The 13,526-nt window shown below is 35.8% G+C and overlaps 1 protein-coding gene across 4 annotated transcripts in view; it reads right to left on the reverse strand.

The window, feature by feature from the left end:
* Window positions 1–1,532: 1,532 nt before the first annotated feature.
* The window catches only part of LOC121730902 (elongation of very long chain fatty acids protein AAEL008004), a 66,472-nt gene continuing 54,478 nt past the window's right edge, over window positions 1,533–13,526 (reverse strand). For all 4 annotated transcript variants that reach the window (XM_042120112.1, XM_042120111.1, XM_042120110.1 and 1 more), the window contains 2 exons: window positions 6,656–6,841; window positions 1,533–2,487 (listed from right to left, as the gene is read on the reverse strand). In XM_042120112.1, coding sequence (XP_041976046.1) covers window positions 2,359–2,487; window positions 6,656–6,841 — 315 coding nt within the window. In that variant the 3' untranslated portion in view covers window positions 1,533–2,358. The remainder of the gene's footprint in view (window positions 2,488–6,655; window positions 6,842–13,526) is intronic.

Consider the following 13,526-nt stretch of genomic DNA (forward strand, 5'->3'; position numbering starts at 1 on the left):
TAAATGGTATGCGACTCCTGCGTCAACAGAACGCTCGTGTAAACGAAGGGCAGCTCGTAAAGAATAAATGCTCGTGACACAGACACCTAATGTCACTGGATACAAATTGTACGTTAACATCTTGCGTGAATATAAAATTATATTTACAGGTATGAGCCGCGCACAACTTTAAGACTGCTCGGCAAAACCGGAGAGGGAAGGCACAGTGTCAAACTTTAATCTTTATGGTGGGTTGGTAGGTATTGTACTATCGGTGAAGTTGATTCTTAGGCAGATGGCGGACCTACGTAATTTGGTCGCGTTACGTCAAACGATTCGACCGATCACAGCTAACATTGAATTGACATAAGCCGACCACATGACGTAGGTCCGTCAACTGCATAGGAATCAATTTCCTCGATGGTACACACGTGCTTATCGGCCTCTAATTTCGCCAGCGATTTTAAAATCGTGCGCAGCCTATAGTAACATCTCTATACAAGTACCCGCGGCGCTCGTTAGTAAAATATATACAAAAGAGAAGCTCACATTACCGTGTTGCAAGGATCCACCTAACTATTTATACATATTAGAATTTCAATTCGAATGATCGAGTCAATCGAATCGATCATACTCGATCATTATTACAACTAACCTTTGATTAAAAATTAACTATTCATTCGATAATTTTGCTCGAAACGAGTAGACCAAACGTGGTGTGTAAAATAAATAATAGCCAAATATTCAGTAGGCTTCAGTTGTGTGCATTGTAATGAAGCGATATAAAACACTTATAATTAACCAGTACATTCCTTATGGCGGCTACATATGAACACCTAAACGGTTTTGATCGGAACTTCTATCAACAATTCCAGTGTTACTCAACCGATGTGAAGTTAGTACGAATCACTTTCATTGCAAACAAGCAATAATTAAAGTGTACGCTAATCCATATTGCTGTCTTTCTCTTTTGCGTAAGTATAGTCATCTGACAGACGGAGACAGATATGTGAGTTGCGTAAGCGCAAAGTAAATATTTTTAGGTTATATTGCCAATTCTTGCTAACTTCACTCCGGTAACATAACTTGTAACATAACATAACAAGAGCTATTTAGTACATTTTCCACACATAATATTCAACAGTTAAGGCGCACCATTAAATTATCATTAGGGTTTTCCGTCTCTTTATTACGGACTTCCAAAAACTTTTGTACTCCTAAGCCGACAAAGAAGTTTCTTTACACTGTTTATTTCAAGGTAAACGTGTTAATTATATTTTTTATTCAAATTATAACTTGTAACTAACAAAAAAAAACCTTTTCTGCGATAGACATCCGAAAAATTATGAAAAAAATAAACTATGAAAGTTTACATAAGTAAGAGCAAGGAAAACTATAATGTAGTTGCATCTCTCTCAATATTCATAGAATAGAGCGAGACGAACGTAGGTGGGGTAAAAATTGCAGCACAAAATAATTTTAGCCCCTCCATGTCATTGACTCATGTCACAAAAGTGTTATTTCTTTGTTCAGAGAATGGAGTATTTTTTTCGTAATTTATTTTTACACCGCAACCTCAATTTAATAAAGGTTATTAAAACATTTAATTAAAAAGTAATTACAAACATAAACACTAAGATTTTCGAAGAATGAATTTCTTAGTATAATTGAAAAATAATCGAGCTGTTTTGAACGAAAAATACAATATTTATATTATGAATTGTTTACATCCACAATTTGTGACACAACTAAACATGTCGGAAGATTTTCCAGTTTTCTTACTTTCTTCCGCGCTTCAAGAAAATCTTAGCATGCACCTCGACGAATGGAGCACTGTGGTTTTACCTCAACGTTAAAATATTCTTCACACAGAAGAATTCCTACACGCAGAAGAATACATGTAGAGATTCTTTCACACATTCTTAAATACACAATTCCTTAGATAAACTTAAGTGGAGCTTCTATTGTTAAAATTCAAGTCTTGCGAATGCGGGAGACTTTCTGCGCGTAGTAGAAGTCTACGTGTATAAAATCGTCCGGTTCTAATATAGGATGACGTTACTGAAGTACTCCGACGAGTGAATACATCGACGACCACGTGACCAAAGGAAGGAGACTTTCTACACGTAGAAGTTTAGGCGTAGAAAGTCTCCTACTTATGAAATACGATGACTCGACAGTCGACTGAAGCACTACTTCGACGAAATGAGCGGTTACTCCTTTTATGCATCGTCGAAAGTTTAACGCGTATTTATGGCTCGTCGCTACGCGCGTTTGGGCTTCATCGAGAGTTACGCGCGTTTTGGCTCGTCGTTACGCGCGTTGTGCCTCGTCGAGAGTTCACGTGCGTTTGTGCCTCGTCGAAAGTTTGCGCGCGCTCTAGCTGATGGGACGGCGTCTGACGAAGGCGTCGGCGGCCGACGACGCGTACGAGTTCGGTACCGCGGAGCCCTCCTCTTGCTTGTAGCCATTCTTGCCGCTGAGTGAGCTGCTGTCTTCAAGTACCGTCTGAAAATAACAAGAACACGTAAGTTTCGAGTTGAGGTAAGATCAGTGGCGTACCTACTAAGGAGCAATGCCCCGGGCAGTGTCCCGGGGCCCCCCAAGATCAGTGGCATAGCTACTTAGGAGTAATTCACGGCGGTGTCCCGGGGCCCCTCGATCTCTCAATTGCAATCTATAAATTGTAGATGTTCTGGCGTCGGCCACTGGTTGGGTTATACTATATTTTTTTTGTCCCAGGGTCTTCCTCGGTTGCATATCTACGCCACCGGGTAAGATTATAGTCAAAGCTGCGAGGTAAGGCACAGAACATACAACTGCTAGCTAGGTTTTGTAACTAAATTAATAATTTTTTATACTTAGATGAAATTAATGCAATACAAAATCAGTTATCTGAAATTGATGATGTTTCTGTAATTACTATTAAGAGGTAGTATAAATGCCGTAATATTTTTTTACACCTGTAGGTATCATAAATTAAACGGTATGCAACATGAGGAAATGAGGAGCTAAATATGCAATTTAATGTAGATATTTAGATAAGATTTTTACGATTTTCTAGATACTAAGTTGACCTCAACATTTATTTGACAATTTATAAACTGCCATTGACAAGTCAGCATTTTAAGGATTAAACGAAACAAATACGTTTTTTTTCTAAAATGCTTTATTTTCGCGGCCTCTAGTCACGTGGCCTTGCTAATTATGTAAAACTAGTCTCTCATTTGTCATAAGATAATTAATTACAAGTTTAATGTGTTTACTATAAATAAACAAATAAATATATTTAAACGGTATTAATAGTTTAAATGTTATCTTTTAACTCACTATGATTAATACAGAAACTGATCTTTTTACTTGAAATTAAATAGATTTATGGAAATAAAATATGGGGTATATTTTATTTCCATAAATCTATTTAATTACACCCTCTACACATTGCTTTGTCCTTGTCTATTAAAGGGATTAAAACAACACAGGAAAACATCAACATCACATTATTAACATAATGTGGACGTGTACATTATTCTTACCTATTATAAGGAACCTTTTTTTTTGTTTAAACTCTAAAAAAGAACACGCAAAATTTTTTTTTGTATATCTTATGGTGTGTTATGGAAATAATGTTTCGGGAAGTTATAAAGTTAAGAAGTTATAAAGTTAATACTTTTTGCGGAAATTTTTATAAATACACTATGTAAGATTCCGCAATTTTTTATTGAAATAAAAATTATTTTGTATGACGTACGTGGCAACTTTATACCGATCGATGGGCGCGTGGAAAAGACCCGGCCGAATTTAATTTATGATTTGAACAAAAAAAAACTTCACAAATCTATTGTACCTACTACTACAATAGAATATAATGTCATGTAGTATTATAAATATTTATCAAATATGTTGACGCGTATATTATAAATATTTTAGTAACTTTGCGTGTTTACATTTTTTGCACATCACGATGACTGCGTTTTGCATAATAGTTATTGAGGTTTGTTTGTCCATTTTATTGAGAAATCCATCAGGACACGACTGAGTGGCGATGACAAAACTTTTTTAACCGATTGCGGCAGGGTCATTAATATTATATTTATTAGTCTTCAAGGTCTTTTACCACGCTGGGCCAAGATATTAACATGATAACCTATTTAGAGCAAGCACAATCTACGACGATTACGAGCAATTATAAACGAATAGGCCCCTCTACACGCCCGTAATCTTGTTGGACCATCATAAGCCAACAATAATAATATAGTACGGTCTTAACTATAACGCGACCAGCGTTAGAGTTAAGACCTTATAATAACTTTAACGAGCATCAGAAAATTAACTACATTTTGCAACAAAAACACTGTTGCTCCTAATTAAAATTGCTCACCCAAACCGTTGCACAAATAAGTTTAAGTAACTTCCTAATCATGTGTTTTCCTAAGGAAATAATAAATTAAAAGACGTTTTTGTGCAAGGAAAGGTCGATATATCTATAAAGTTTGGAATTTTCGATCCTTGATATTAATCGTAGGTGGACATATTTTGTATCCGACTTGAGGTCAATTTTCGGGCGAATTATCTAATACGCTATAAAAATTACTTGGCTGTACTAAAATGGAGTATGTTAATAATGAAAAATCTATTTAAGTCGCGAATAATACAGTTAGATTGTCGTTTCCCTTGACCGCGAATTTACATAGTTAACTCATGTATGTCCATATAATAATATGTTGTATGTCAAAGGTCATAAGCTTATAGCACATGGCTTTGAACCCGAACACTATATAAAAGGAACGCTTTTGTTCAAATCAAATCTAAAGTAATAACGTATACGTAAGTTTTGTGTTAGTATAATCTCTTTATTTTGGACACGAATGCCTACATAAACAAACAACAGTGACCAATAGATAATATTATATTTATAATATATTTAAAAATAATGAATTTGCAATAATATAATTATATGGCGATGTTAAGAGGAGTCCACACCGCCCTTTTTTCCATACAAACGTTGTCCCCTGTTTCCTCCCTGGATAATGCTAGTAGAGTTATCATTTTTTTCCTGAATATCTACGGCCACTAATACGATGTCCCTATGTTTTCTTTTTTTTCATAATTTAATTATTAAATAAGATATGAACGTTCTAAAACCCAAAAAAATGGCCAGATTTTCCGCTGTGTTCAAACGTCCAGAAAACAGATTTGGCTAGATTATACAAAAAAGCAAAACATAGGAACACAGCTCAAGCCTTTTTTTAATCTTTAATGAAAAAAGTACTTAAATCGGTTAAGTTTTGGAGAAGGAATCAGGGGACAACGAATCGTTGATTTTCTGGATTTTCTGCAGTTGTCTCTATCGCGTTCTGCGGTATAGGCTTGAGGTAAGGGAGACAGCTATAGATATTACACGTGCTTTTTTTCATTTCTCTAGCCCCTGGTGTATCCTCTTAAGATTTTCGTACGAATCTCTAAAGCTGATCGCACATTTATCAGCAAGCACGCGCCGTACGCGCCGCATAGTTCACGAAATGCGGCGCGTACGGCGCGACTTTCTGATAAATGTGCGATCACCTTAAATGAGAATAATACGAATACTTTCATATCAATAGTTCATGAAAAGCCTATTCAGCCCATCCTCTTGAAGTTAAATACGTCATACGCTCGGTCTTAGGGCCGGGACACATAAACACGATACGACGTCGTGTCGTGGGAATCTACGACGAGCATCGTAAAAAACTACGTCACGACATCGTAACGTGCCAGGATTCACGGCACGACGTCGCGTCGTAGAAACTCACGAGTCACGATGCGTTCCTGTGTCAGTGCCACAGTTGTTATTCAAAATTCAAAGATGACGCATCGTGAGTTTCTACGACGCGACGTTGTGCCGTGTACCGTGGCACGTTACGATGTCGCGGCTTAGTTTTTTACGATGCTCGTCGTAGATTCCCACGACGAGATGTCGCATCGTGAAACGTCGCCGCATCGTAATACGACACGACGTCGTATCGTGTTTATGTGTCCCGGCTCTTAGACCTCGGGGCTACTTAAATGCAGACACAATATTGATTATAATGGTATTTGCTTAGGATAAATAAATATTATGACCCCATAGTAAACATTTGCAATGGTCTTTAAAGACTATCTATATGGCGGATCTAGAGGAGCATTATTGTTTACTTGTGAACATCCTGGTGTATTGTTTGTACAATACTATGTTCACAAAAACAAAACTTTTATCATAATTATTCACAAGGCAAATATTCTCCATACTTCCAAGGTCGAGCCGCAAAAGGAATTGATATAACTCATTGACAAACATCGACAGTAAACGGATGTAATCATGTAAATTTATGATAAAATTCTTGTTCTGTTCTAATTTATTTATTTACCAAAAGGGTCCTACGAAAGCTTTAGCTTCCTGAGCCTTTAGCCAAGTTGCCACCACTAATAATTATGACCACGAAGTACGGAAACAAAGAAAGGACGATATACCAGTCAGATTTTTGTAACCGAGTTTCGATGTCGCAATAACCCACTTACTTATGCTACATAGAAGTTGGAGTCATAGGAAAAATATATCAATGCCCATTTATCTCGCCAAAGAGCCTGAGTATCATCAAACACACGGAACTACACATGTCAATAAACTTTTTTTATTCATAACAAAAAAAAAACTCACCATACAAAGTCCATTGCTCTTGGGCTTCTTGCCGGCCTTATTGTATCGCGCCTTGTAGAAGTCCGTGAACAGGAACAAGAAGAGGAAGCCGTGCATCGCGATCCAGAACACGAAGACGCGCGGGTACTGGCACGACGGCCGGAACAGCACTTGCAGCTGGTGGCTGAAGATCAGCACGAACTGGACCTGGGTGGACAGGGTAATAAGGATTAGTTGCAGCTTGCATCATCTGTACTAACGCCTCCGTGGCAGTGTTGCCAGATGGTCTCGGCGACGTACCCCTGAACTAATTTGATTTCCCCCCAGAAATCCCTTAGAATACCCTCACCAAGCGGATGGTGGCATGCCGCGTTTTTTTGAAGAGGCGGTCATGTCGAGAAATGATGGGGATATTACAAAAAGTATTTATAAATTATAATAGAATATTGATTGACAGGAGTAAGTTTAATTTGCATTTTGGTCACAGAAGACTTTGGTTATAACTTATAGATTAGTTTCGACATAAATTCCAAATCACAGGCTCGCGGAACGTGATATAATATGGCAAAAAACTGTATTTGACATGTTTTTTTAATTTCACCTAAAAAATTCCCCAAATATTTTTTCCCCATCTTGATCGAAAACCTAAATCTTGGGGGAAATCCCCTGATCTGGCAACACTGCAGTTCGTGGTCCAGTGGTTAAGAGCGATGGCTCTTGACTCGGAGGTCGTGGGATAAAGTTTTCAAAAAAGTTGACAAGCCTACAAAGGAAATACGTAAAACAATAAATAATCATTATCTGATGAGTTGTAACATAATATGAATTTAAATAGGCGATTTGTTTAAAGAAGTTTATATTTTTCCGCTACATCTTCTATACATCTATATATATAAAAGAAAGTCGTGTTTGTTACAACACTTATAACTCGAGAACGGCTGGACCGATTGCCATGGTTTTTGATTTGTTGGATTTGTTTCCGTCCCGAATAGCAGAATACATCTTAAAAACAATGAAAACTCGATATGTGTAATGAATACTTAATCATTTCAATAGATGCTGATTTGTTTATTACATGTCAAACATTTGTTGTCCAATCCTGTCAAATAGTGCCTGGTTGCTGAGACATTTAAGCCACAACTTTATTTTTTTCTGAAGACATCATGTGCGCGTTCAGAAATTTATTTTTTGTAAAATGTCTACAAAGTTCAGGTACTGTTATATTTGTTTGTTTTAGACATTAATTTTCGAAAATTATTTATTAATTATTTAATTTTTAATTCCCGAAAATAAGACCTAAGATTTATTCTACAGTAAAAACATAAAATCATCGGAAAGGAACGGAATTTAGAGAATAAAAAATCAATTGGTAAAGGTTATAAGATTATGGAAAAAAAATCTACAGGTTAACAAAAGTGTAATTTTCTTTTTATAGGTTGTCTATGATTTTTCTTGATAAGCTATTCATACGTAGTGGTTATATACTCTTTGAGCTATTGTCTATGTCTCGAAAGTTCAGGCACTGTTAAAGGGCCCATTCACGGCAGGACAGCACGGCAGTCCTGCAGTGAATGGGCCTTTTTATTATATTTCGGATATTGAATTAATACGAGTTTTATTTTTTTTCCCAATCTGCACAACATAGTTTTCAATCATTTTTTTCTGACATGAGTTTGAAGTACTTAATTATTATTTTTTATTCTTATTCTCATTCTGTATGTATGTTTTCATCATCATTCATCATAATAAAATACTTTTTTGTTTCTATCTATATAAATATATTATTTTGTATCATTGTTTTACGTTCATCAAAGCCTAAATTAGTTCAGCTAAAAAGTAACACGACATTCAATTGACTGTTAGGCGGTACGAAGTTCGCCGGGTCAGCTAGTATTATTATAAAACAAAGTCGCTTTTTTTCCCTCATGTCCCTTTGTTCCCTTTAATCTTTAAAACTAAGCAACGGATTTTTCAAGTTTAGTAGGTAAAGTCAATTTCAACGAAATTGACTTTACCTACTACAGTCTACAATTCATACTTTACTCACTCTCTATAAATGAGAAAAGTAGGTATGAATTGTAGGTAAAGTCGACAGGACATGAAGCTTTTCACTTGTACTACGAGCCTTACATTAATAATAATGTAATACAAAATACAGATTTTAATATTATAGTGGTCTTTGTTTGCATTATATTTGGCAACTTTTTTAGAGTCTCGGGGGGGGGGGGGGGGGGCAGATACCCCCCCCTGCCCCCCCCCTTGGCGACGCCCTTGGATAGCCCATTGTTAAAGATAAATTTTATTCTTGGCTTCATATTATGTACTGTAAAAAAAAACAAACCTGTCACTTGTCATTTGTCAATGTCTAATGTCATTTGTTTCCCGCTAAATTCTCTCGCTCTCCCGCCGTGCGAAAAGTTGTAAGCTGTGTGTCTGTGTTTTCAATAAATACTTTTGGTTGTATGAGAATTCTTGTTAATCGTGTCCATCAATCTCCAATTGGTTATGGGCTCAGTTACTCGTAAAAGATTAACAAAGAGCAGAATACAAGACAAAACGTGTTTCAAGGCAATTAGTCAAGACGGCGTTGTCGTGATCTTCATACGGAAGAATGGAGTTTGGAAAAACTATGAATCTTGATAAGTTCGAGGGTTTCAATTTCAAACAATGGAAATTTCAGATAAAATGTGCCCTACGTGCAAAAGGTTTGGACATAAATAAGCCCAAACCTGAGACGAACCCTCATCAGTGGAATAAGGATGACGGAATGGCGATGTTCATAATTACATCGGCCATGGATTTAAAACAGGTTGCGCTAATTGAGAATTGCGAGACAGCACTAGAGGTCATGACCAAACTTGAGTCCATTTATGAACAAAAATCAGAAATGAATAAAATGTTATTACATGAACGTTTTTATCAATACAGAATGGTTCCGGGTGACAGTATGGCTCAGCATATAGCCAAAATCGAGAGCTTAGCTAAGCAATTAAAAGAGAATGGAGAGGATATCAGCGATACTGCTATCATAACCAAAATATTAAGCACACTGCCTCTCAAGTATAGATCGCTCCGTCAGGCTTGGATGTCACTTGATTCAAGTAAACAAACCGTGATCAATTTGACAGCACGGCTATTAGATGAGGAGGCTAGTTTTAGTGTGGAAGAAGAAAATGAGACAGCTTTAGTTGTAGCCAAACAAAGTACAAAGAAAAAAAACTTTGCATCTTCAGAAACAAAGAAAGAATCAAAAGAAAAAGTAAATCATCGTTTTGTTTGCTATAATTGTGGGAAAAGAGGCCATTATGCAAAAGACTGTCGTGCACCTAAACAAAATAAAAAAGGTAATAAAAATAATAATATGTTGGCCTTTAACATAGATAGCACTGAATGGCAAGATGATGAGGACGGAAGCAGTTGGATTTTAGACAGCGGTGCCTCAGCGCACATGTCTTATAAACGAGAAAATTTTGCTGAAATGTATCAATATACAGGACCCACACTGAAGTTAGGAAACCAAGAAGACATAGATGTTGTTGGACAAGGAAATGTTTTGATTAATAAGTGCGTAAATGGACAGTGGGAGACAAGTATCCTTAAAAATGTCCTCTATGTACCTAAACTAAGAAGAAATCTATTTTCTGAAGGAGCAGTTTTTCGACAAGGTTATAGTATTGTGAAAAAAAACACTCAAGCCTTGATTTACAAGGGCAATGATGTAGTAATGTGTGCTTATTTACAAAGTAACAATTTATATAAGTTAAAAGTGAAAACGATTCAAAATCCAGTCTGCAATGTTGTGCAAAAATTGGATCTTAAAACATGGCATGAACGTTTGGGACACTTAAATGTCAAAGAAATTCAGAAAATGTGCAAAAACAATGTTGTAACTGGTGTGGACTTATCAGACAGTGAAAAATTTGTGTGTGAGGGTTGTGCTTATGGAAAGCATGCCCGTCGGCCATTTCAAAAGTCATCGCGGCAACCACTACAGCCAGGTGATATTGTTTATAGCGATGTCTGTGGACCTATCAATGTATCGTCAGTACAAGGTATGAAATATTTTGTTATTTTCAAAGACGCTGCAACAAGTTTTAGGCATGTGTATTTTTTGAAGAACAAATGTGATGTGTTAGACTATTTTAAAAAATATAATACAAAGATTAAAAATCTTTTCTCACATGGTGTGCGTGCATTACATACTGACAATGGTGGAGAATACACGAGTAAAGTTTTCAAAGAATACCTAGATCGTGAGGGTATTTCTCATGAACTCACGGCTCCATACACTCCCGAACAAAATGGCCGTGCAGAGAGGGAAATCAGGACAATAATGGAAAGTGCTCGCTCCATGCTTTATTCCCGTGATGTACCACTCAACCTATGGGCAGAAGCTGTCAACTGTGCTGTTTATTTATTAAACCGCACATCTTCTAGTCAGACACCTAATATTACACCTATGGAGTTATGGTGTGGCATGAAACCAAGTTTGGACCATGTTCGAGTCTTTGGTTGCGAGGGGTTTGTTCATGTTCCTAATCAATTAAGAAGTAAACTGGATTCTAAAAGTCGCAAAATGATGCTTGTAGGCTATGATAATACTAACTATAAAATGTATGATCCAAACACAAAAAGAATAACAGTATCCAGAAATGTTATATTCAATGAACAGAAAAGTATTGAAGTAAGAGGAAATAAAACTGAAATTTTGGTTTATGATGATGATGATGAAGAGGAGACAGATAACGCAGAGAGGGATGTGAGTAATGAGCATATTACTTCAGATTGCAGTGATGAGAGTACACATACTCCTGTTGATGAACAAGATGAGACATATCAACCATCAACGGATAATTATTATTCTGATTCATTTGATTCTAATGTGAATACTCGACCACGGAGACAAAGAACATTTGAGGCAAATTTAATGGAGTTTGATGTGCCAGTGACTTATGATGAAGCCCTTAATAGCAAGGAAAGTAAATTATGGCTTGATGCTATAAAAGAAGAGTTGGATGCTCATAGCTGTAACAATACATGGAGTTATGTTGAAAAACAAAATCAGAGAACCATTACCTCAAAATGGGTTTTTAACATTAAAAGAAAGCAGAATGGTGATGTTGATAGATATAAAGCCAGACTATGTGCCCGTGGTTTTACACAAATAGAAGGAATAGACTATAGTGAGATTTTTTCTCCTACTACAAGATATGAGTCTATAAGAATATTGTTATCAGTATCTGCAGAATATAACTGGGAGATAATACAGCTAGACGTCAAAACGGCCTTCTTATATGGAGAGCTGGAAGAGGATAATTATATTCATGGAAATCCCAGATGGAGTTAATGCACCTAAAAATACTGTATGTAAACTTAATAAATCCCTTTACGGCTTAAAACAAGCATCCCGCTGCTGGAATAGAAAATTTACAGATTTTTTAGTTAAGTTTGGTTTTAGTCAGGCACAAGCTGACAACTGTGTGTTTGTAGGTAACTTTCATGGTAATAAGGCTTTGTTGATTTTATATGTAGATGATGCCTTAATTATGTCTCAGTCTAGAAAAGTGTTGGACTATATTATTAGTTACTTAAAACATGAATTTAATATAAAAGAGCTAGAACTAAGCCGGTTTGTTGGTTTAGAAATTATTAAAACTAAAAATTCAATATGTATTAGTCAAAGGCAGTATATAGACCAAATTATAAATAAATTCAATCTGAGTACAGCTCACCCATGTAGTACACCTATTGATGTAAATGTCCAAATTATCAAAAATGTAGATAGCATGCAGTGTAATTTTCCTTATAGAGAAGCCATTGGGTCATTATTGTTTTTATCTATGGCATCAAGGCCAGATATTGCATTTGCTGTCAATCTTTTAAGTAGATATGTCAATAATCCAGGTCTACAACATATAACTCAGCTTAAGAGGATTATTAGGTACCTTATTAAAACAAAAGATATATGTATAAAATACCAAGGTCATGTAGATTTAATTGGATATTCAGACTCAGATTTTGCCGGGGATTTAGATACAAGGAAATCAGCTACAGGTTATATTTTTATGTTAAATGGTGGCCCTATATCTTGGGCAAGTCAAAAACAATCTTGTATTGCCCTATCAACAACTGAGGCTGAATTTATGGCAGGATGTGAAGCTGCCAAAAATTTATTGTGGTTAAAACAATTTTTCAAAGATATTGATATTAAACAGAACTGTACTTGTTTATGTATTGATAACCAGAGTACTATTAAATTAATCAAGAATCCTGTGTATCATAAAAAAACTAAACATATCGATGTGAAATTTAATTTTATTAGAGAGAAGGTACAGCAAAAGTTAATTGATATTCAATATGTACAAAGTTCTGAACAAATAGCTGATATTTTAACAAAAGCTCTGCCTACTGTTAAATTTGAGCATTTGAGAGATGAAATATTGTTTAATAGTAGTTAAAGTTTGTATAAGTCTTTATTATAAATTATAATGCAGGCGGAATTTGTTAGTATAAAATTTAGTGGGAGTGTTAAAGATAAATTTTATTCTTGGCTTCATATTATGTACTGTAAAAAAAACAAACCTGTCACTTGTCATTTGTCAATGTCTAATGTCATTTGTTTCCCGCTAAATTCTCTCGCTCTCCCGCCGTGCGAAAAGTTGTAAGCTGTGTGTCTGTGTTTTCAATAAATACTTTTGGTTGTATGAGAATTCTTGTTAATCGTGTCCATCAATCTCCAATTCCCATTTATCGAAGAAGGCTATAGGCTATATTTTATCACGCTAAGACTAATAGGAGCGAAGAAATAGAGGAAAATGTGGAAAAAACGGGGAAAATTATTTGAAAGGGCTTATCTCGCGAACTACTGGAGCAATTTTTATGTTATTTGGCA

This window comes from Aricia agestis, chromosome 10 (genome assembly GCF_905147365.1).
Source record: "Aricia agestis chromosome 10, ilAriAges1.1, whole genome shotgun sequence".
Classification (NCBI taxonomy): domain Eukaryota; kingdom Metazoa; phylum Arthropoda; class Insecta; order Lepidoptera; family Lycaenidae; genus Aricia; species Aricia agestis.